The following is a 23,437-nucleotide window of genomic DNA, read 5'->3' as shown; positions in this document are numbered from 1 at the left end:
GTCGCAAGCTCAGAGATCTGCTGGGTTCTGCCTCCTGCATATTGGAATTAAAGATGTGCGTCATACCTGAACTCTAAAAGTTCTATCATGCGTGGTGGGGGCATACACATGCCACAGCAAGTCTATGGAGGTTAGAGGACAATTACAGGAGCCATTCTCTACTTCCACCGTATGGAGCTCAAACTCGGCAAAACCACTTTTTCTTCTTTTTAGACTATGTATATGACTGTTTTGTCTCCCTGTAAGTATATGGGTGCATCACACATATGCCTGGTGCCTGTGGAGGTCAGAAGAGGGTCAGATTGTTCTATTGCTGTGATGAAAAACAACTTAAAGCAGCTCGAGGAGGAAAGTGTTTATTTGGCTCACACTTCCATACCTAGTCCATCATTGAAGGGACTGAAATAGGGCAGGAATCTGACAGGCAGGAGCTAACACAGAGGCCACAGGAGTACTGACCCTGTTCCCCGCCTCCTTTGTAGTGATATTTTTTCTTTTTTTTAAGATATATTTATTATGTATACAACATTCCTTCCATGTATGCTTGCATGCCAAAAGAGGGCACCAGATCTCATTACAGATGGCTGTGAGCCACCATGTGGTTGCTGGGAATCGAACTCTGGACCTCTGGAAGAGAGCAGTCAGTGCTCTTAACCCCTGAGCCATCTCTCCAGCCCCCTGTAGTGATATTTGTATTTTAATTTGTATTTTAAGCTTGCAGCTTGCCTTTAGTTCAGAGAGCAAAGCAGCCGCACTGATCAGCCTTACAGAACAGGCAGTGGGGACACACACCTTTAACCCCAGTAGCCACACTAGTTTGCCATAGAAACTGGGTGGTAGTGGTGCACGCCTTTAATCCTAGCCCTAGAGAGGATTATAAAACGGAGGGACAGCTCTCACAGTCTCATTCTGAGGATTCCTGGAGGCAGCATCGCCATTTAGGAAAAAGGTAGAGGTAGAAGCCAGTGGTTGGCTGTTTTTCTTTTCTGACATGCAGGTTGAACCCCAGCCTATCTCTGTTTTTTGTTTGTCTCTGTAGCTTTGGAGCCTGTCCTGGAACTCGCTCTGTAGACCAGGCTGGCCTCGAACTCACAGAGATCCCCCTGCCTCTGCCTCTGGAAGCAAAGGTGTGCACCACTGTTGGCCATCTGGATCTCACAGGATTCCCAGTTGAGCTTTCTCCTCTCTGATGGCTCTAGCCAGTGTCAAGTTGACATAAACTAGCCAGCAGGCACATCGCGGCAGAACTGGAGTTAGGGTGGTTATAGATGTCCCACACAGATGCTGGAATTGAAACCCCGGTCCTCTCTGCAAGTGCTCTAAGCCAAACCCGCTCTCCACCCCCACCCCGCTTTTATTAAAAGAAGCAAGAATCACTGGATGTTGGTGGCATATGCCTTTAATCCCAGCACTCAGGAGGCTGATCTCTGTGAATTTTGAGGCCAGCTTGGTCTACAAAGCAAGTTACAGGACAGCCTGTTAACAGAGAAACCCTGTTTCAGAAAAAAGCAAGAGCCAAAACACACCAGGGGTTAAATAAGCTGCTTCTCTTTCCACTGTTTATTATTAATGTACAAAATATACAAAATCAAAAGAAAAAACTCCTCAAATCCATTGTGGTTCTAACCCAAGACCCTGCACAAAACCAACCCACTGTTTTCATAGAAAACAAACTGATGCTCAGACAGGGAGGAGAGGAGGGGCGGGGCCTCCTGCTGACCTGCCCAGGAAGCCTCACACTGACGGGGTTCTGTAGGGTAAGGAGCAAGCCCACTCCTACAGGCAGTGCATGTAGTGCGTCAGGCCTGGGATACCCGGTGAAGCTGATAAAAACTGGTCTCACGGAAGTGTTTAATGGAGTCTCTAAAATGGCTGCAGGCAAGAGTGGCCTAACACTGCAGGCCTGCCCTCTGCCAGCTACGACGTTTAACTGGATGTGGCTGTGAATGCGCCATCACTGAACCTAGCTGACCCACAATGACCTGGGTCCTAACAGTTACAGTCTTCCTTGAGAAAGGACTCACCAGTGACTGGCCCATGCAGGCACAAGGGGGGTGGTTCCAGAACTCAATTCTGCCAGCTTGAGCCCTCAGTGCAGTGGGCTATATGGCGCTCCTCACCACCCCTCGTCCTGTGAGGATATGGACTTGGCTTGGATGGTTTCTGTGTGCAAGTGGAGAGCAGAGGTCTCCAGCGTGACCAGCTTTAGGTTCTCAGGCATGGGGCTAATACTGGAAGGGGTTTGGGGCACAGGGCAGATCTCAGCATAAAGTGAAGCCAGCCATCTCAGCAGTCCAGCATCTAGAGTGTGTCCAGTCTCTCTCCTCTCCAGACTGGAGGGGATATGTACATCAATGTGCACCAGTGATCAGAAACCCCCCGGAACCCAACCAGGTGGGAACTGAGGGGGCTGGCTCCTCATCAGCTGGGGAAAAGGGGAAGTGGGCCTCACAGAAGCCATAACCGAGTGGAAGGAGCAAGGCTGCAGTCCACAGGGGCGGGAAGGGCAGGAGGCCTAGGGCAGCGGGGGCCCGTTGACCCCAGGGTGATAGAAGGCACAGTTGTTCTCGTAGCGGCAGCTGCCCTTCATCATGAAGTGTCGACAGACGGGGCGGTTGGACATATCTGCAGGACGGGACGACGGCAGAAGGTTAGACATCAGCTGAGAGACCACCCCTCCCACCGAAGACCTCAGAGACAGTGTGTAAGACAAAGGTCAGAAACTACACAGAGAAGGCCAGGAGACAGAACCCTCACCTCCTCCATGACTGTGGCCTCCATCATGCCCTCGGTGGCCGCCTCCCCCATGGCCATCATGACTGCGGTGCTCATGAGGTGGTGGCCCTCGATTGGGGTCATGGCCTCGATGACGAGGAACATCATTGGGCCGGTGGCCATGTGGTCCCCCGTGTCCAGGGCCTTCATGGGGAACGATGTCCACCACTACACCCAGTCCTCCTCCAGGGCCGTCATGGGATCGATGTCCACTGCCCATTCCCCCTCCAGGGCCCGTCATGGGATCGATGTCCACTGCCCATTCCCCTCCAGGGCCGTCAGGGGAATCGATGTCCACTGCCCATTCCCCCTCCATGCCGGCCGTCATGGGGATCGATGTCCACGGCCCATTCTCCCCTCCAGGGCCGTCACTGGGATTCGATGTCCACTGCCTCATTCCTCCTCCAGGGCCATCATGGGATCGATGTCCACTGCCCATTCCTCCTCCAGGGCCATCATGGGATCGATGTCCACCACCTCCAACCATGCCTCCTCCACCAGGACCCCCTCGGCCATTTGGGGGTCCTCCCCAGAAAACGACCTCCTCTGTTCCTCGGAATGGAGGGGGTGGTGGCGGCTCACTTCCTCCACGACCTCCTCGGCCTCTGTGGTAGGGTCCAGGACCAGGTCCAGGACCCCCGCGCATGGGGCCACCTCGCATGGGGTCACCTGGGCCATCCCAGAAGGGGTCACCTCCCCGGGGAGGTGGGGGACCCAGGAGACGTGGACCCACTGGCCCACCAGGGCCTCCGTGGGGACCTGGCAAGGAAAAGACCTCTGTTATCTGTTACATTCTAGAGCGGCCACCTCCAACCCAACCTCCTCCACCTTCTACCATCCCTGGCTGTGGCCATGCTGAAACATGAAGTAAGCCCATTGAATCCCTCTTGCCTACCTGGCATCGGCCCTCCAGGACCAGGAGGGAAATGCTGCATACCCTTGGGACCCCCGGGGCCTCCTGGTGGGAAGCCATTGGCTACAGGACCAGGACCTAGGAGTCCATGTGGCACTGCAAATGTAAACAAGAGCCAAACAGTCAGGAAGAGAATTCTAACAAGAACGGCATGGCTTCCCACCCAAGTGTGCCCAACTAATCTCAGACCAACCTGACAGAGCCATGCTCTCTGTCCAGTTTTCCCACCCCAGTTCTTGCCCAGTGGCAACAGTCCCATGCTTTTCCACATCTGGAAACCCTGCTTCCCCTTCTACCACAGGGCGTCCTCCCCAGGCCCCTGGGGTTGGCTCTGAGGATTACCCAGCATCTGCTTGAGCTTGTCGGAGTAGTCTGGCTGTTTCAGCAGTTCCTCTGAAGGGTGGCTGTTTGGACTGCCCTGTGAGCAAGCAAAATGACAGCTCAAGAGAGTGACAGCCAGGATAAAGCAAGAACGTGCATGTCAATGGAAGACAAAGAGCTGGGGTACAGGGTGCAGGCTGAGTCCCAGACCAGCATGGGCTACACCATGAGACCTTTTCACAAAACTGAAACCAAACAACATCCTAAATGGAAAAAAGGAAACATATCCAAAAACTAAAATCTAGAGTGAAGAGTGGGAGAGAGAATCTGAAGACAACACACAGAGATCACCTGAGGAAGAGGGCTCACATACCATGATGGAGGTGAGGATCTCCTGGACATTGATGCCTCCTCCCCCAGGGCCCTGGGGGCTCTTCCCAGCTCCCATGCTTCCCATAAGATTGGCCAGAACAGGAGGCAGCTTGGAGCCTCCTGCCCCATCAGGTGAGCCACCAGACATTCCAGGCTCCAGGGTCTCAACATATGGTGTCTCATCCATGGAACACTCCTAAGAAGAGACAAAAACAAATCAGGGCCGTGGAAAACAACAGGGGTGTCCTCACCTGCACCGCGCCCCCCACACTGCTGTGTCCGAAGACTCACCTCATCCAAGGGGATGAGTTTCGGGGGTACAGGCTCATAGGGCTCAGGATCAGGCTCATGAGGACTGAGAGAGAAAGAACATAATGGCATGAATTCAGCCTCCCAAAGCTACCATCACAGTCCCAGGGTACAGACAATCCACACCTCAGGCACTGACGCCTGAGCTCACCTCTCCTTGTTCAGGAAGAGTTCCTGAAGGATGCCTTTCTCCCGCTCAGCCTGGATGTACCGCTCCTGGCTATGGCTCCCAGGGATGACGAGAGGGGAGGGTAGAGCCAGAGGCCGGGGACACACCCAGGGCACTTTCTCCTCCATGCTGTCGTGGCTTAGTCGCCGGGCTGTCTCAAAAGCATGCCGGTCTGACAGTATCTCACGCTTAGCTGCCTCACCGAAGTCTTTGATCTTGTTCACATTCACTGCAAGGGAGGCAGAGGACAAGTGAGCGTGAAACCGCGGAACCGCCTGTGCTCAGATCCTAGGAGCCTGTGCACGGAACCGCAGCGCACCTCGCTCAGTTTCATCCAGTTCAAAGTAGAAATACTCTCTCAGCTTGCCCTCCTCGGGCCACGTCACAGTTTTCCTCTTTCTGCCCTTCCGAGTCAGCTGGCTGGGATCACCAGGGCTCTCCACAGGCTTTGCGTCCAGAGCTCCTGGCTCTGAGGAGGCTGAAAACAAGCGCATTTCAGGAGGCTGTAAGCGACCTAAGATCCAGCCCAAGATCCTGTCTTTCAGAAAACACCCAAACCAGGCAGGGAGGCTACCTGCATCCATGAGCTCTGGGACTTCAACGGGCGGCACCGGGGTGCCAGGGCGGTCTGTGTCCATGGGCTCAGCAGGAGGTGCTGGCTCTGGGGAAGAAGGTTTGGCTGTGCTTGGTTCAGTGCTTGTTTTCCCTTCAAAGGGGCTGGGCTGTTATGAAAGAGAAAGCATCCAATGAGCTTACAGGACACTCAGAGGCAACGAGCCCAGGATCCTAGATGTCCAAAGTCACACCAGAATCCTTGTAGTCACCACAACAGCTCCTGGCTGCTGTGCCCTGCCTTCTGCACCCCACAATCCTGTCACCGAAATGCACTGCTAGAGCTCATACCTTGGCAGCAGTCGGTGACAGAACTTTCTTCTTCTTCTTAATTTTGATGCCTGGGACAGGAGCTGAATTGAGAGCATCCAGGAAACCCAGGCCTTCCATAGCTACAGAGGAAAAGAGCGCAGTGAATGAACTTCCTCCACAATCCTGTTCCAGCAGAGTCCAGGCAGAAAACACAAGTGGGCCAGTGAGGCCCCGCCCACAGTGACGAGGAAGCAAGGTTCACACAGGAAGTTCCCATTAATCTTTCTTTTGGCAACCATGACTTTGATCATAGTTTTAGAATGCAAAATTCATGAAGCAAGCTGCTGAAAACACCAGAGGGTCCAGCCACGAGGGAGGGAGCTGATAAGGTTATCACTTGAGAGGGACACCTTCCGGCCACATATCTAACATGACTCTTACGGAAGGGCAATTCCAGAGGCACAAAATTTTAGGACGCCAAGAGATCAAAGGCAAAGCAAAGGAAATTGGTGAAGGGCACACCTTCCCCCACCCTGTGCTGAGGGCACTCCAGGAGGACTCACGCTGTGGGGGGATGATCTTCACTTTGATTTCTTTGGTGGTGTTGGGGGTTGTGTTGAGGGGCTTGTACTTCTTCTCTGCAGGTGGGGCAGCATCTCCTGGAGCAGTTGTGGCACTGCAAAAGAGGGACAATCAACAACCTCCCCAACTCTCCCTTTTCTCCAAAGGCCCCTCCATAGAAACCTACACCAGAGCTCATACCTCTGCCGCTTGAGGGGGATGGGCTTCAGATTGTATTTATCTGACACCACCACAGTGCTGGAGTTCTTCTTCACAGGCACCAAAGATGGGGTGTCCAGCTCTAGTCCTGGGGAGAAACATGTTGATAGCAGTTCAACTTTGACCCTTACTGTCCCTCCCTGTTGCCCCCCTAGATGGTCCAGCCTTGAGTAAGTTCCCCCAGCTTTCCCTTTAGCCTTCTTTTTTTTTTTTTTTTTTTTTCGAGACAGGGTTTCCCTGTAGTTTCTAGAGCCTGTCCTGGAACTAGCTCTTGTAGACCAGGCTGGCCTCGAACTCACAGAGATCCGCCTGTCTCTGCCTCCCGAGTGCTGGGATTAAAGGCGTGCGCCACCACCGCCCGGCCCCTTTAGCCTTCTTGCTTCCTCACAGCTTGAAATCACAAACTATTGGCTGCACACACTGACACCCCACAAAGCCTCACCAGTGGAACGGAACTTGGCGTGACTGGGTGCAGTGGTTCGCAGTGACTTGGGCTTCTCCTTCTTCTTCTCTGGGGCCTCCTCAGCCCGGGTCTCAGCTTTCACCTCAGTCAAAGGTCGCTCAGGAAGCGTAGTTCGGCTTTTCCCTTCTTCTTTCCGTTTCTTCTTATCCTTCTCTGTATGGAAAAACAAAGCAGGTAAGAATTTCATTCAATACAGAGAAGACTGCCAGAGGCGAAGAACCAACCTAGGGACACTCGAGAGCTGCAGTCTAAACGGGAAGAGAACACATAGGGTAGAGGGCCAAGGAGCTTACCTGCAGGCTGGGTACTACTCTGAGAGCGGATAACAGCCATCCAGTCGCTGACAAGGACTGAGGCCAATTTCCGGAGCTCTGAAAGTGAAAAAGGAAAAAAAAAAAAAACTACTTATTTAGTAATAATTCATTAATATTTTCAGTAACAGAAAATATGCTTTAAAAACTGTTAAATTTGTTCAATGGGGAAAAAGTCTTAATATGGCGTGCTTTAAAATAGAGAAATTAAAAAGCCTCCGAGGGACTGCTTGCTGTGGGGGCAATGACTCAACCAACAGGGAAAGAGGAAATAAGAACATGCCAGCAGGCACTCAAGCTAAGAAGCAGTTTATACAGAGAAAACGGACGCCTGATAATCTAAGGGATATGAGAGCTTTCCTGCAGCCTTTGCTGGGTGGCACGGCTACAGCAGCTCCCCTGAACGTCTGCAGTCATGCAGACTCATTTAGCAAGCAACTCTAAATAGCTAAAGGAATTAGAGTTAATAAAATCTCTAGGGCTGGAGAGATGGCTCAGCAGTTAAGAGCACTGGCTGCTCTTCCAGAGGACCTGAGTTCAATTCCCAGCAACCACATGGTGGCTCACAACCATCTGTAATGAGATGTGGCACCTTCTTCTGGCCTGAAGGCATACATGGAGGCAGACTGTTGTATACATAATATAAATAAAATCTTTAAAAAAAAAAAACCCTCTATTCAGAGCGGCGTGGTGTGGCACATGCATTTAATTCCAGTAGTTGGGAGGCAGATCTTTGTGAGTTTGAGGCCAGTCTGGTCTACAGAGTTACAGCCAGGGTCACACAGAAAAACCCTGTCTTGAAAAATCAAAATCAAACCAAAGTGTGAGTTCCATGTCAGCCAGGGTTATAAAGAGAAACCCTATCTCCAAAAAACAAACAAACAAACAAACAAACAAACAAACACCCCAAAGAACCACTACTATAGAAATATTTCTTGGTAGACACATTCAATGTGTAGAAATGGGTAGGTTTCATTTGGAATCAAGATGAAGAGGAATTGGATTAATTGACTTAAATCTTTAAGAGAGAAACAAGTTGGGCAGTGGTGGTACACGCCTTTAATCCTGCACTTGGGAGGCAGGGGCACCAGTCTCTTGCCGTAACATAAAAGAGACACTACGGAGCCCAGGCCCAGCTGACAGTGGCACTCACCTTCATCCTCACTTGACTTGCTCAGCTGCTTCACGAGTTTTGCTGTGTTGTTCTAGAAGAGAAGGAAGGAAATGGCAGAAAGGTAAATGCCGGGAATAAAACAAGCTCACTCAGTGCTCACTAACTATGCCACGTCTTGACAATAGTGGCATACTTTAATCTCCAAAACCTATAGATACTTGTTTTTTTTTTAAGAAAGGGTCTCTCAGCCAGGCAGTGGTGGCACACACCTATAATCCCAGCACTTGGGAAGCAGAGGCAGGCGGATCTCTGAGTTTGAGGCCAACCTGGTCTACAAAGTGAATTCTAGGACAATCAGGACTATTACATAGAGAAATACTGTCTTGAAAAAACAAAAACAAAAAACAACAACAAAACAAAAACAAAAACAAGTAAGGGTCTCTCTCTTTATAATTTTGGATGGCCTGGAACTCACAGAGACCCATGTGTCCCAGCCTCCCAAATGCTGGGGTTAAAGGCGTGAGCCACCATGTCAGATACAGAAACATTCTTACTTAACCCTAGAACCCTAGTTACGACGGCTGGCAATACAACTCAGTTGGTAGAGGGCTAGACTAGACCCAATCGCAAAACAACTTATTCCCACTTTAGAGATGAGAAACCGAGCCTCAGATATACAAAGGGTTCTGTCACACACCCGATAAAGGAAATAAACCCACATCAAGTTTTCCCACTCCAATTCCCACTTTTCCCTGCCATTCTACTTCATAAATTCCAGACTGGAGTGGTTCTAATCAGTTAGGCTAACCCAGAAAGGAAGCGTGGGCGATGCAGTGTGGCTGTACCTGCTTGAGATGGTCCACAGTAAGTGGGAGGTGCTGCAGGGTCAGCAGAATCTGCTGTAGGAGAGGAATGTTGTTGGTCGTCTTTGAATATGTTAACCAGTTGTTCAGAAGCTTGTAGCCACCAACATCAATAAACCTGCAGGCAGGTGGAGTCAGAATCTGTTAAGCTCTCCTAATTTTAGAACTAGCAAGCTCACATGTCTGGTGACCCAGAAACCCTATGCCTCCCCTCCCCCATGCCAGCCCCCCCAATCCCACTTACTTGACTAGCACTTCTGGGGCCCGGGTCTGCAGGATGATGTTTAGGTACGTACAGCGACTCACCATCTTCCGTGCTTCCTTCATCAGACTGCAAGGAAGACCACGTGAGATGCAGAGCAGAGCACCTGCTCTCAGCACCGCACTTTCCCAGTCAGGGTCCTGTCGCTGCCCACGCCAGCCTCCCCTCCTGAGTGCTGGGAGGACAGGCACGAGGAAGACTATGCCAGCTCATGTCCCACAGCAGTCACTGGGAGAGCATCCCTCCTGTCCCAACACCCATTCCCCTGGGAATCTAAGACTGCCCCAGTAGTCTGCTTTTCTCTGGAAAGCCTCAGATCTCTGAAGGAAAAAGACATTTTGGATAGGCACATGACCCAAAACGGAACCAAGAATTCTATTATAGGTCCCCTGGTTGCATCCCATAACTCTCTTGGGTTATGAGCCAAATCCCCAGCTTCTGTCATGGCCAATAGCCAAGAGATCACATTTCTCTTGTCACAATCTGCCTGCGTGTGGCTTCTTCCTTTCCCATTTATTCTTCTCTATTACTCATTTCAACTCAGTCACAAGTAGTCTCCTCTTCTGACTAGGAACCCCGAAAGGCAGACCTACCTGAAGATCTTAGAAATTCCGTCCACACTCTTCACTTCTCCATCCCGAGTAAGGAAGCTATCCAGGCCCTTGAGAAGTTCTTTGGGGTCTATGGGACCCGAACCCATGATGGTGGTTTCTGTGGTAAAAGGAAAAAAAATCTATAGGATATATGATAGCAAAGCCAGCCCCGCTAACTTATCCCTCTAATAAATCCTATCGGCATATTTAAGACACAGTGACTAATCTATGTTCAACTGCACTATTCTCTAGGTCAGTAAAATCAAGTCTGTGCTCACAAAACAGTCTTGGCGACTTAAGCTTGGGGTCAAGGCAGGATTGACAGGAAGGGTAATGTGAGTGAAGGCCCTGGCAGCCTACCTCTCATTCCCAGTTAGACCCTTTCCACAAGTCACACTTCAGGACAGTGGGCTAAGACCAAGATAAGATGCTCAGTTCCTCATGCTTCTAAGGTCCTGTCTCCAGTTAGCAGCTGCTGATTTTGATAAGGAGGCAGCTGAAGCTTCCTAAGGTAATCGAGCCAACCCTGAGCATCTGGGTAAACATTTTCAAGAATCAATCACTCACTCTCCAGAAATCAATTCCCTTTTATCTTGGCTGCTTAAGTCATAAGCACAAGTGGTAGAATGCATCAGCTGAGGTGGTTGATGGAGAAAACAAGTCAGCCCTGAGCAGGGCCCTTCCCCAGGGAACTCAGCAGCGCTCAGAACAAGAGTGACTGAAGAAAGTAGGCAGGCTCTTATTAGGCCTGAATAATGTCACTCACTGAACAAACACCAAACAAGCTTTTATTGTTCCAAAGTTCAGGAGAAACTTGGCTTGTGGTTTCAGAAGCAAAGATGCAAACCTGACCTCAAAACTCATCACTGGCCAAGACTCCCAAGAAAAGCCCAACGCCGAGAACTGGAGACGGGGAAGGAACCATCAAAAATAATGAAGGTGAAGCTGCGGACAGTGGACACTTAGATCAGGCCGGAAAAGGAGTGAGTTAAAAGCTACACTCCATGGAAAGGGACCGATTTCTAGGCCAGAGTTCCAGAGAGATAATTAGGGCTGATGCGGCTCTGATCAGGAGTTTTAGCCACAACACAATCACCACTAACTTCAGAGAACCAAAACCATGAGCCTCACCACCAGGCCATGACGGGCAGGACAAAGGCAAGGGTCCCTGTGCATCTCATTACATAAGCAGCAGAGGTAGCCTTACAAGGATGAGCACCAGTCTTTAACCAAAAACAAACAATAGGATTCTTGCAACATAATAGTTATCTGTTCTCAAAGCAGAAAAGGCGTGTGAGAAGTGTGGCTGTTTTCCTGGCTTAGACATTTTAACCTGAGTAAAGAGGCTGTCAAAGACCAGAGTGGTTCTCCACATACAACAAGATAAAAATTTAGTGTTAAAAAGGCCCAGGGAAAGGGGGGTGGGTGGCAGCAGTCTCTGCTCTGGAGGCTGGAGCCTGCAGGCTCAACACAGGGAGCGGTGCCGGGGAAAAATGCTAAGCATTGAACAAAACCTGCTAACTGCTGTCACCCAATACCCTGGAACCTGAGGTCAAAGGAGAAAAACAGTCAAGAACATTTACAGGTCAGGGGACAAACCCAATGTGTACATGTACAGAGAGGAAACCTCCCTGTCTTAAGACAGCAGTGATTTGTGAGTTTCCGGTATAGTAACAGAGTTCCCATCTGTTACTCTGGAAAAGCAATGAATGGGCCCAAAGTAATACATTTAAGCAATCCAGACTAGGAAATTTTAAAATCTATACATACATAAACCTATTAGGACCCCAAATGACAATGTATGCAATTTGTCAAGTCTTGGATTAAACATTACTTCATTCCAGACCTCCTGAACATGGTTGACTGAAACCCAGAGCTAAAAATCACCCCCTTTGTATGTCTATCTAGGAATACGCCCAACCCAAATGTTCCTTGTTCAACTGTCAGAAAAAGACAGAGGACAGCCACCTTGAACGAAACAAAGCGAAGCTGTCTAGTGCCCTGATGGAAATGGGACCTAGGTATTGTAAATTTCTGTCTATAAACAAAAAGGCACAACAGTCAGGGAAGCCGGGAGACGAAACAAACATGCTAAGATGCATGGTTGTTCCCGCTGTTACATCTGGGAGGATGACTGAACTTGTCTCCTCACAGTAAAATGTGCACTTTCTTTGTGCCTTCTCCGTGGTATTCATTCCTTATTAGGGACCCCCAAGTGCCTTACAACCAGGCCCCCATTTTCACAGGCAAGCTGTAAGGTCTTCCAAAAGGAACAAAGGAAGAATCCATCATGCTTGGAGCAGGCCTATGTGAAGGCCCAAAGCGGCATTGACCAGAGCGGGCAGGAACTGTGCCCAAGTACTCCCCACGCCTGCTCTGGAGTTTGAAGCCGAGGAAACTTTCTGTAACCATAAAGAACCCAGGTCATGTTTTTGTTTTGTTTTTATCCAGTTGCTATTCTCCTTGAAGGCCACAGACAAAAGGAGACAAGGGAAGGAAGCCCGTGGTGTACCTCCATCTTCTAAGCACTGGGGAACATTCTACAGTTCTTACTAGAGATATCAAATTCTGAATTTGACTTATTTGGTTTAAAATGGTGGAAAAACATCCAGACTGGCTGGACACTAAACATCTAGCACTGCTGAATCCTGAATTAGTTCAGGAAACAAGGCCCATGCAAGCCAGGGTACTTTAAATAGGTCTTCTGTCAGAGGACAAAGAAGTGCCAGTTCTTTGCTGGGACCTGAGCACCCCCTGGAGCAAAATGCCTTGCTCCATCCCTCAGTGTCTCAAGAGCTGCCTGGTGTGACCCAATAGTAGAGTGGACTGTCTCAGGTGATTCAGACTCTACACCTCTGCTCGGTAAGGCCCTGCTCCTCCCTCATCATTATTTTAAAATCAGGTAATCCTGGTCCCAGGAAGATGACTTGGCTTTCAATAAAGATGCAAAATTATGTCTACCATCCTAACCCTCAGGGAAAGACCCTCAAATAGAACTCTGGCCACGCCCTAAGAATCAGGCTTCCCCTAGAGCCTTGCTTTTCATCTCCCATGCAAGGAAGGTCTTCTTTACTAATCCCCTGCTCACTAGGTCAGGAGCCCCAGTGGCTGGAATGTTCAGCTCCCAGGTTAGATATGCTGCAGAGACACCTGGCAAACTGCTTAAAAGATAAAAAAGACGTGTGGTAAATAGACATATGGAAGAGGCCCTCCAATTCAATCAGAAGTCCAAGTAATAATGAGAATCCCCAGCCAGCAGGAAATGAGCCCTGTTGCAGCACCCAAGTCACCACAGGACAGGACAAAAGGCTTACAAACTCTACCTAAAAACTCCACACTCCAATACAGGACTTAAATAGAAAAATGAAAAGTTTAAGAAGAAACTGTCAAAGACTTGACTTTGAAAAGTTGGGGAAAAGAGATAAAAGAACCAGACACCCAATAACACCCTCAAGGGTGTGGCTTTTCAACATGCACCGACTGCCACAGCACTGACCAGCAGGAGACCAAGAGGACATTCTTTTCCTCAGTGATTTAAGGGAATTTCTCTTTAGAAAGGAAGGAAAAAGAAATTCAAAAAGGTGGCTCTTTGGAAAAAAGAAAGGTTGTGAAATGTAATACCAGAAATGTTTTGCTTACCAGAAACCGTAGCTTGACTCCCCCTGCCTCGAGTTTACAACTGCAGCCTCCTTTCCTAAAGATTCACTTCTCATCCTAGTGCCAACATACGGGAACTAAGCAACTGCAGGTGATGGCACTGAGCACAAAGAGTTTATTCCCAAACTGAGAGGTGAGAATAAGGATGATTTATAAGAAATCCTAAAGTACCAACCCTCCCCCAGACTCAGAGCAACCACATTCGGAAGCACAAGGGCCCATCCTGAGCAGAAGGGCACATTTCAGCTCCGGTAGGCCCAACTGTCTCCTCCAGTTACAAGCCCTGTGACTTCCCAGTCTCCCAAACTAAAGCACAGTTGGAGTTTAGTTTTTCACACCTGTCAACTGAACGAAGCAAGGTGCATGTCCAAGCTTGTGATGAGTAGGTGAAAATAAAAGCAATGGGCTGATTGTTAAACACACAAACTATAACTTCACGATTAGGACAATCTCAATCCTCTTCTCATTAAGTTCTTATCCCTATAAGATACTCCATAAGAGATAAGAGAAACGAAAAGCGTATTCTCCCCAGCAGCAGTCTGCACAGGGAGAGAAAGCATCTGCTTGGGGGTGGAGTTTTCAGAGGAAGCAAGCTGATTACATCACCTTTCAAAGTGGCTCCTCCCCCTTGACCAAGTTTCTAGAGCAGCCCTAAGCTGACTGGCAAAAGAGAAAAACAAAGGAGAGGGACGCCATTTTGTTATGGAGAGGACGACTCAAAATTTACAAAGCCATCCTGATCTGCCGGTAGCTTTACTTACACTATAAAGCACTAAATAAAAAAGCAGAAGCCATACCTCCACCCCATCCTCAATCTGACCTACTTGAATTCAGTTTAAGAGTTTACTGAAAGTAAAATCAATTAATATACAATTTTCTGCGGGTTAAGAATTTGAATTTGCAACTGAAGTTCAATTTGCTACTACCGCCGACCACCCCAATCCTCCCTATAACCGGAAAGGGGGAGGACTTGGACCCCTCAACAAATAGGGTTGAGGTGGGAGGACAGGAGAAAAATGGGTCAAGACACAACCTGCAACGCCGCTTGGAAGACAAAAGGACAAGGAAAAGTCGCCATATTTGAAGCAGGGAAGAAAAAAAACTCTTTAACGACACAAATCTAGAAAGCTAGCATTCAATTGCACTAATGGCTTTTTAAAATTATACTTCTGAGCTTTCACATTCCCCAACCTTTCCACCCTCTTAACTGTATCCACCAACCACTAAAAAGTATCAAGTTAAAATGTTAAATCACTTTTGCCTTTAAATAACCTATGCAATCTGAAACAATTACAAGACATTCTTTACCTCCCCAAATGTTATATTGTATGTACTTGATAGTAAGATTTTTCCCTAAATTTAAGTGTCTTGCAATCTTTATTTCTAGATTGCCACCTATTTTAACCATACAATATACCCCAAGCAAATTACATTAAAATTGAGAGGATTTAACAATCACTTTAAAAGACATAGCCAGCTAATACTTCTCTCTGCCCATCTCCTTACCCTGCAATCTTTATGTACAGATTGCTTATTAATCTGGCAAATTGAAAGGCGCTCTGGTTGTCTCACACACAAAGAAGTGGGACTTCTGGGCCACAAGATCCACCATCTTTTGTATGTGAGCTCATTAACCCTTTTGAAGACTGCTAACCAGAGGAAGGTAACCATTCCTCCTTATAATAGCAAAGGCTTATGCTTTGGCAGTCTGGAAATTTGCTGGATTATCAAGGGTTAACCGTCAATATCCTCACTTGCTGGCCCTCCCTTCACCCTCTCCTTGCCTGCTCCACAGCAGGGAAGAGGCAGGTGGTAGGGGAGAGAGCAAAGACTGTTTAGACCCACAGGACCTTTTTAATGGAGACTTAAGAGACCCGATTGGTCCTTCTCCAGTACAATACATTTGTTCTATGGTCTCATTGCTTCCTCTCATTATTTTTGGTTTCACAACGGGAAACGTTGATTTCTTGTTGAAAGGCTGGTTTTTGAAAATTCGACACTTACTATCCAATTTTTTTGCGACGTCAGCACCACGGGCTCAGGGGGGGGAGGGGTAAAATTTTGGAGGAAAAAAAAACAACCAACCAGGACCCAAACTCAATTACTTGGGGGGCCTCATTGGATCAAAAAGTCTCTTAAAAAAGTAAAGACCAACTCAGTATTCACATTCCCCCCACCCAACTCCATTTAGGGAGGGGGGGTCGTTGAAAAAAATCCTGAGTGGATTCCAAAAAGGAAATGCTGGATGAGTGAGATTGGGTGGGTTTGGGCGGGGAGGGTGGTTATTTTTGCAGTTATGTGGTGACGGTCCTTCGGCCACAGATCTCAAGTCCCAAGCAGCGTGGGCTGGTGGGGTGGGCGAATAGGTGGGAAGGGGTAGAAGACACAAGTGGTTGGGCTGGTGGCTGCTCTTTTCCCTTTCCCCCCTCTCTCAGGATCCTTTCATGGGCTTAAGATGTTGCGGAGGCTTGTTTGTTTTCCTGATGGCCGGCCTGTCTTTCTCCGAGAAAATTCAACCTGGGGTAAAAAAAAGAACACAAAAGGAGAAAGATGTAATCAGTACGGGTCGCCTTAAAACATTCCCACGTGCCATTTCTCGTCGTCCCAGAACGCAAAGGCACTCGGCAGAGCGCGGCTGCCGAATAAATCCATCCCCTCTCCGCTTCCCCGGGCCGCCCGTTCTCGGAAAAAAAAAAACGTTACCGTCCAAGCGACGGAACACCCAAACTTACCTCTAAACGAACCCCAGAATGGCGGCCGCCCGCTCGGGCGGAGTCTTTTATACCCGGCCGCCGCCCAACGCACCCTAACGTGATGGAGAAACGCCCTCGGCGCGAGGCATCGAGCGCGAGGCGGAGGCTGATTGGCCACAGCGAGGGCCAGGCCGCCCGCCGATTGGACGCCGCCCCTCCGCCTCCGGGAAGCCCCAGCCCTCGTCCCCCCCCCCCCACTTCCGTCTCCTTCCGTGCCCTCCGCGCCAGCGCGTGACCGCCGCGTCCGGCGCCGCCCTCTTCCCCGCCTCCACCACTTCCGCCCCGGAGGACGAGCCTCACCCCGGGTTGGTCGGCGCGACCCGGCGCGTGCGCACTGAGAGCGGCCCGGCCCAAATCGCCCTCGAAACTCCTTCTGGGTCATACGCTCGGCATGGCATCTATGAGTCACCGTGACCGGTCCGGGCGAAAATCAATTTCGACGGCGGCTTCGATTGTGACGCAGCTCAAATTCGCGTGGCTCCTCTGCCGGCCCCGCCCTCCGACGCTGCCGTCGTGACGCACGTGAGCACCCGCCTTCCGCATTGCGAGCCTCGGCCTCGGCCCCGCCCTAACCCGCGACCGGCACATGCGCAGTCGCGCCTCCTTCCGGCCGGCCATACGCCGGCCGTGCGTCAAGATGGCTGCCTCCGTGCCGCGCACGCTCCTGAGGCTGTTTCCTAGCCTCTTGCGAAGTTCCTATGGCGTGCAGGTAACCCCTCGGAGGGCTTTCTCCGCATCCCCACGCCGTCTGCGCGTTTCCGCCTTCGCCCCGCGGCGAAGGCTCAAGGCGCACAGCTCTTCCCGTCTGTTTACGTCTCCGTCCTGCACCACCCACCCCCTGTCCCCCACGGCGCGCGTTTTCTAGTACTGAGCCTTAGTGTCGTCTTCCCTAAGTATCAGACAGAAGGATGAGGTGTTTGGATTGCTCCTGGACATACACAACTAATTTCTAACTTTGTTGTTGGAAGTGTTCTTGTATCAAAGGATCCTAATCTTAATTCCCCCCCCCCCCGCCCCCGGTATTCCGGAAAGTGTCTCACTACCCAGGTTGACAAGTTGACCTCTTAAGTGACCTTGAGCTCCTGATCTTTCTGTCTTCACTTCCCAAGTATTAAAGACGCGATCCGGGACTCCCTACCCCACCTCCTAACACATCATTTTCTTATAAGAACCTGCTGGGGCGTTTAATCTGCTCCCTGGATTGAAGTTGCCCTCTAGGCTAAGGTACTCACCACCCTGGAGGTTCTTGCAGGGCAGGGAGAAATAGCTTGAAGGCTTGTCGCGACGACACTCCCTAAGGTGGGACTAAAGAGTGGTGGCAGAGGTCACAGCCGAAGTAATAACAGGTTTGGTAGCGTTCAAGCTGGCGTTAGCACTCAGATTTTGTTTTGCCCTGTGGAATGCTGACCTGCAGCATTTTCTAAAACTGGGCAACTCGGTGTCTTTGGCTTTTTCTCCCTTGTCTGATGCATCCCCTGTGCTCCATAAATCTTATTTCCAAAAGGTTAGCAATCTTTTCTCTCTTCACCAGATCCAACTAATGCCCATCAAGCACAGATCTTTGTCTGCCACCCTAACACCCTAATTATTCCTTTGTCTGGTTGACATATCATTGGAGCTAGATAGAGAGGTGTCAGTTTAACACCAGAAGAAATGCTCTAGTCATGTCTCTTTCTGATGAATTATTCTGATGTTTTGGACACATATCCCTCCTTCTCCCTGAAGAATAATAAACTAAATAGTTATATCCTTTTCTTGAAACTCACCGTCTCATTTTACTCCCTTTATAGGTTCCCCTCCGAGCACTTTGCACTAAAGATCCTCCGGAAGAAGGTTCTCCATCCTCACTTCCCGTGTCCCCTTATGAGAATGAGCCTTGGAAATATCTGGAATCAGAAGGTACCCCAGATTCGGGGGAAGTGAGAAAAAGTGAGGCCTGAAGTAACTGGCTAGGGAAGATCCCTACCTCTTGCATTAATGAATAAACGCATATGGTCTCCATTTCAGAATACCAGGACCGCTACGGTTCTCGACCTGTGTGGGCTGACTACCGCCGCAACCACAAAGGTGGTGTACCGCCACAGCGGACCCGAAAGACATGCATTGTAAGATTTTAAGGTTTTCATTGTGGTGGGGTGTGACGAGGAGGCCATAGGGTGGGTGACATTGGTCCTTTCTTTGACTATGTTTTGTGTCTTTAACTACCAGTTTCTTTTCTACAGCGTAAAAATAAAGTTGCTGGGAACCCTTGCCCCATCTGCCGCGATCACAAGTTGCATGTTGACTTTAGGGTAAGCAGAATCTTTTATCCAGAATTGAGACTTGGATCCTCTGTGCAGTGCTAAAGAAATTATCAGGATGTGTCTTCCGCGCTTTTGTACCTGTATGCGCACAGTCCCAACGCTGCCGTTGTGAAGCCACCCCTCTTTACAGGTGTGGACTTTCTTACGAGGGTTTAGTACACTCTTAAAATTCATAGTCAGCCGGGCGGTGGTGGTGCACACCTTTAATCCCAGGCAGATCTCTGAGTTCAAGGCCAGCCTGGTCTACAAGAGCTAGTTCTAGGATAGGCTCTAGAAACTACAGGGAAACCCTGTCTCGAAAAACCAAAAAAAAAAAAAAAAATTCATAGTCTAAACTCCAAGTAAGAAAAACACATTTGAGCTAGACTAATCTTAAGCACTAAGAAGGCAGAGGCAAGCAGATTTCTGAGTTTGAGAACAGCCTGGGCTACAGAGAAAAACCTTTCTTAGAAAACAAACAAAAAAAGGCACGTATTTGAAAGCAGACTTGGTTAGCATATATCTGTGATCCCACACTGGCAAGAATGAAGCGGAAGTGTGAGTTCCAAGTACAGACCCTGTCATCCCCTACCCCACCAGTTACAAAAGTGACTTCTCCTAAAGACGAGACAAAGTCTAAGAATCCCAAGTGGCCTCGGACTTGCTAGCTATGTAGCTAATTTTTTTTAAAGATTTTGTTTAATTTTACGTATCTTGGTGTTTTGCCCACATCCACATCTGCATGGGGTGTTAGATTTCACTCTAGTTACAGACAGTTGTTGTCGGCTGTCGTGTGCGTGCTGGGATTTGAACCTGCGTCCTCTGGAAGAGCAGTCAGTGCTGTTAACCACCAGGGCATCTCCAGCCCTGCAGCTAAACTTCTGGTCCTCCTGCCTTCCTCGGGGCTGGTGTGCGATGATGCCACACCTAGCTCAGAGGTCAACTTGTTATTTTAAGGGAAAGAACTTACTTGGAAAAAAACTTCTAAAGGCAGTAGGGGTTCAAGGAAAAGAGCCCTGTCTATCTACCTACTACAACTGTTAACAGACATATTGCCGCCTTTGGGGGCGGAGGGGGTGAGGAACATTCCTCCTCCGTTTTCCTCTTTTGAGAAAGGGTCTGTTTATATGGCCCAAGCTGACCTCAGCTCACTGTCCTCCTGCCTCAGCAGGCTGAGTTCTCTAGTTGTCTCCTTGCTTAACTGTTTGCTTGGCCTCCTATGTGAGATGCTGGGGCCTGGGGATAGAGCACAGATAAGAAAGGAGATTTCCTCTCCCCTCCCCACTTCAAAATGATAAGGCCTGGTTTGGTTGGTTGGTTGGGTTTTTTTCAAAACAGGATTTCTCTGTAGCTTTGGAGCCTGTCCTGGAACTCACTCTGTAGATCAGGCTGGCCTCAAACTCAGAGATCAGCCTGTCTCTGCCTCCTGAGTGCTGGGATTATAAAGGCATACGCCGACATCATACAGGTGCTCGTGGGAGCCAAAACAATAACCGTGCATTGAGGATGCTGGGGATCCCGGGTGTCTGTTGATGAGGTTCGTGTCCTTCCAGAGCCTCACAGAGGGTGCTTCCCAGTCTCTTGTATGCAGGGGGTTAGGAAAAGAGGCAGGGATTAGGCTGGGCATGCTGGTAGGTGTATCTGCTTCTTCTCTGCTCACCTCCTGTGATTGGTTTGCCTGGTTTTATGCAATTAAAATTGTTAAATTGCTCCTAACTACATGCTGTATTTTATGTACTATATTCGGAATGCTATTGTATTGCTTACTTGTTACATATCCGTCTTGTTGTTTCTGGGTAATTTCTAGGACCTTGATGACTGTCCCCAATTTTTTACCCAAAGGTGTACATTTTGAAGCATGCTTCTCCATACCTGAAGTGCCAGAATGTCGGCTTTTATGTTAAATGAATTAGTGAGGCTAAAACTGAAGGAAGCATCAAGAGACACACAATCGTAAAGGGCAGCTATGGGGCTGTCCTCGAACTCACGGAGAGCCACTTTGTTCTGCCTCCTAAGTGCTGGGATGTAGCCCAGACTGGCCTTGAACTCTCGTAGAGCCACTTTGCTCTGCCTCCTAAGTGCTAGGGTGTAGCCCAGGCTGGCCTGAAACTCATGACCTTTCTGTGTTTGCCTTTCCATCACGTTCCGCTGGGGTTTGCCACCACAGCAACTGTAGGTGTGTAAGGTGTCTGCACGCAGCCTCCAGACCACCTCCTCACGTGTCTGTTCATCTCTCCCCTGCAGAATGTGAAACTCTTGGAACAGTTCGTTTGCGCCCACACGGGTATCATCTTCCACGCCCCATACACAGGTTAGCTTGGCACCCCTGTCAGTACCACTGTGGTTTTTCCTTAGGGCACTCCTGTTTATGTTTATGTTTAGGTAGGTGTGTGGTAGCTCATATATGTAGCACACAGAAGTGTGGTTGCAGCTTTTGGAGATTGTATTAATGAAGATACTCATTAGGCTAGAATAGTTATGTGTGCTCAAAAGACTAAGGTGAGCCTCTCTGTAAGACACTGTCAAAATGAGCTTTGAAAGGTGAACCACGCCTTTAGTCCCAGCACTGGATCGGTGGAGGCAGAGGCAGCCTGGTCCTTGTGAGTTTAAGGTCAGCCTGGTCTACTTAGTGTGCGTTCCAAGACAGCCAGACAGAAAGAAAACATAACCCAGAAGGAACAACGAAAACAACTAAATACAACAGTTTGGGACTGTCTCTCCTCTTCCCCCATTGGCCTGTGGCCACGTCCAGCTTCTCATGTAGTCTGCAGCTGCTTCCAAGCAGCAGTAGCCAAGTTGAGCGTCACACATCAGAGAAGGAGAGGGAAGGACAAAAATAATCTGAGCTCACTGTTTATGGGAGAACATGGCCCCGGAATAAGGTCCTTTGTGAGGAAGATTTTACTATCAGTCTCCAGATGGAGATGGGCTGATCATTGCTACTCTTACCACATTCCCTGATTTGAAATCGCTTCTTCCCTTATGGGATCTTTCTCTGTGGGCTGCCCAAGGCAGCCTTTAGCCGCGTGTCCATTGAATCATTGTCTGGCCTGTCTACAGGCTTTCTCACTCAGTGACATCTCTGTAGGGCTGGTCATCTGAGCTACAGATGAGGCCGATGGGAAACTGGCTGTGCGGGTAGGTCGGGGGTCATTCGGTAAAGTCAGCTCCTCCACAGTCAGCTAGCTGTCTCTATAGAAGACTTTTGCTAACTATGCTGTCCCTAGGGGTCTGTATGAAGCAGCACAAGAAGCTGACCCAGGCCATCCAGAAAGCCAGGGAGTGTGGTAAGTGAGAGCAAGGGGGAAGGTCTTCTTAGGTGTAGCAGAGTGGCGTGGGCTGGAAGGCGCTTATGTGCTCTCCCGACTCCTGGGGTTTCTTCTGAATTGGGTGTGGTGCTGGAGCCTGGAGTCCCAGCTACAGATTTCTGGCTCCTAGGACCTGCTACATGTAACACGGAGGATGCAGTGTTTCCTAGGACTGACTGCATGTGACAGGGAGGAAACAGTGTTTCTTTGGTCGCTCTACACTGCATCTCCTGAATCCTGACAGTCTTGAGTTTTTTGTTCTCAATTCTGTCATCTTCTGACCTGGCTGACACACAGCACCTTTGCACAGATGAGTGAGCAATACCCTTCAGAGCGTGTACAGAGACTGAACGTAGCTTTGCAGGGGAGCCCGGGCAGCGCGTACAGAGACTGAACGTAGCTTTGCAGGGGAGCCCGGGCAGCGCGTACAGAGACTGAATGTAGCTTTGCAGGGGAGCCGGGGCAGCACTGTTCTTTGTCTCCTTCTCCATGGCTGGTTGTGCAGTGGGTAGCCTGAAATGTGCCTGGTACTTTTAGTTGGTCCCTCCATCCCAGTGCCTTTTTCTTGTCCCTGGATCTGAATTCCCCTTCCTCATCCTCCCTTATTTCCTTTAATTCCTTAGGTCTCCTCAGTTACTACATTCCCCAGGTTGAGCCCCGAGATGTTGACTTCCGAACTGTTCATGGAGCTGTCAGTGTTACTCCGCCAGCCCCCACATTATTGTCGGGCGAGCCTTGGTACCCGTGGTACAGCTGGCAACAGCCACCAGAGAGAGAACTGTCCCGCCTTCGCCGGCTCTATCAAGGAAATCTCCTAGAAGAAAGTGGCCCCCCACCTGAGTTGATGCCGCAGGTGCCCGCTGCACCAGCAGCAGAAACCTCCCCCGAACAGACCAGCTCCCAGAGTGCTTAGGGCTTGTGGACTGGGAGGCATGGTGTCTGGGTTCTGTGATGGCATGTGTTCTGAGACCCTAAGGAAGTGACTGCTGCAGAGGACAAACGTGGGAAACTGGAGAGGGGTTCGGATATGAACAGGAGAGTCTGGACTGGTGTGCACTTGAAAGTCTGTCCCTGTTTTAAACCTGCTGGCCCAGCGTTTCTACAATAAAGCTGTCTCTTCTGTCCTGGCTTCCGTTGGGCTGACTTCAGAGCGTGGGGGTGAAGTGTATGAGATGGGGTACTGGCTGCTGTGGGGTGGGAGTGTGTTCGGCCAAACTCACCCTGCCTGCAACTCCAGCAAAGAAAGGGTGCCTGAAGACGATCCTGTCTTGTGGGTCCCCTTAGCTGTTCTCCGAGGTCCAGTCCCGGTGAAATATGCTTGGTTGCCC

The 23,437-nt window shown here is 49.5% G+C and overlaps 2 protein-coding genes across 3 annotated transcripts; one reads left to right on the top strand and one right to left on the bottom strand.

The window, feature by feature from the left end:
- Positions 1-2,859: 2,859 nt before the first annotated feature.
- On the bottom strand, positions 2,860-17,072 carry Ppp1r10 (protein phosphatase 1 regulatory subunit 10). Its single transcript, XM_038342661.1, has 20 exons — positions 16,820-17,072; positions 15,771-16,283; positions 10,110-10,227; positions 9,499-9,585; positions 9,237-9,372; positions 8,431-8,482; positions 7,260-7,337; positions 6,946-7,119; positions 6,486-6,591; positions 6,287-6,399; positions 5,763-5,863; positions 5,434-5,581; positions 5,179-5,337; positions 4,842-5,088; positions 4,673-4,736; positions 4,383-4,577; positions 4,031-4,106; positions 3,671-3,784; positions 3,176-3,534; positions 2,860-3,041 (listed from the first exon to the last, which is right to left on the bottom strand). The coding sequence occupies exons 3-20, from the start codon at positions 10,214-10,216 to the stop codon at positions 2,970-2,972; spliced, it is 2,388 nt and encodes a 795-aa protein (XP_038198589.1). The 5' UTR covers positions 10,217-10,227; positions 15,771-16,283; positions 16,820-17,072; the 3' UTR covers positions 2,860-2,969.
- Mrps18b (mitochondrial ribosomal protein S18B) lies at positions 16,847-23,238 on the top strand. 2 transcript variants are annotated; one of them, XM_038342671.1, is made up of 7 exons: positions 16,891-17,228; positions 18,310-18,418; positions 18,527-18,624; positions 18,742-18,810; positions 21,046-21,112; positions 22,029-22,088; positions 22,733-23,238. In XM_038342671.1, exons 1-7 carry the CDS (start codon positions 17,106-17,108, stop codon positions 23,020-23,022), a joined length of 816 nt encoding a protein of 271 aa, XP_038198599.1. In that variant the 5' UTR covers positions 16,891-17,105; the 3' UTR covers positions 23,023-23,238. The 2 variants fall into 2 exon arrangements, with proteins under 2 accessions (XP_038198600.1, XP_038198599.1); XM_038342672.1 differs by lacking the exons at positions 21,046-21,112; positions 22,029-22,088 and having other exon boundaries at positions 16,847-17,228.
- Positions 23,239-23,437: the final 199 nt, after the last annotated feature.

Source organism: Arvicola amphibius, chromosome 9, assembly GCF_903992535.2.
Source record: "Arvicola amphibius chromosome 9, mArvAmp1.2, whole genome shotgun sequence".
Taxonomy (NCBI): Eukaryota; Metazoa; Chordata; class Mammalia; order Rodentia; family Cricetidae; genus Arvicola; species Arvicola amphibius.
This window is presented reverse-complemented; position numbering and strand designations above follow the sequence as displayed.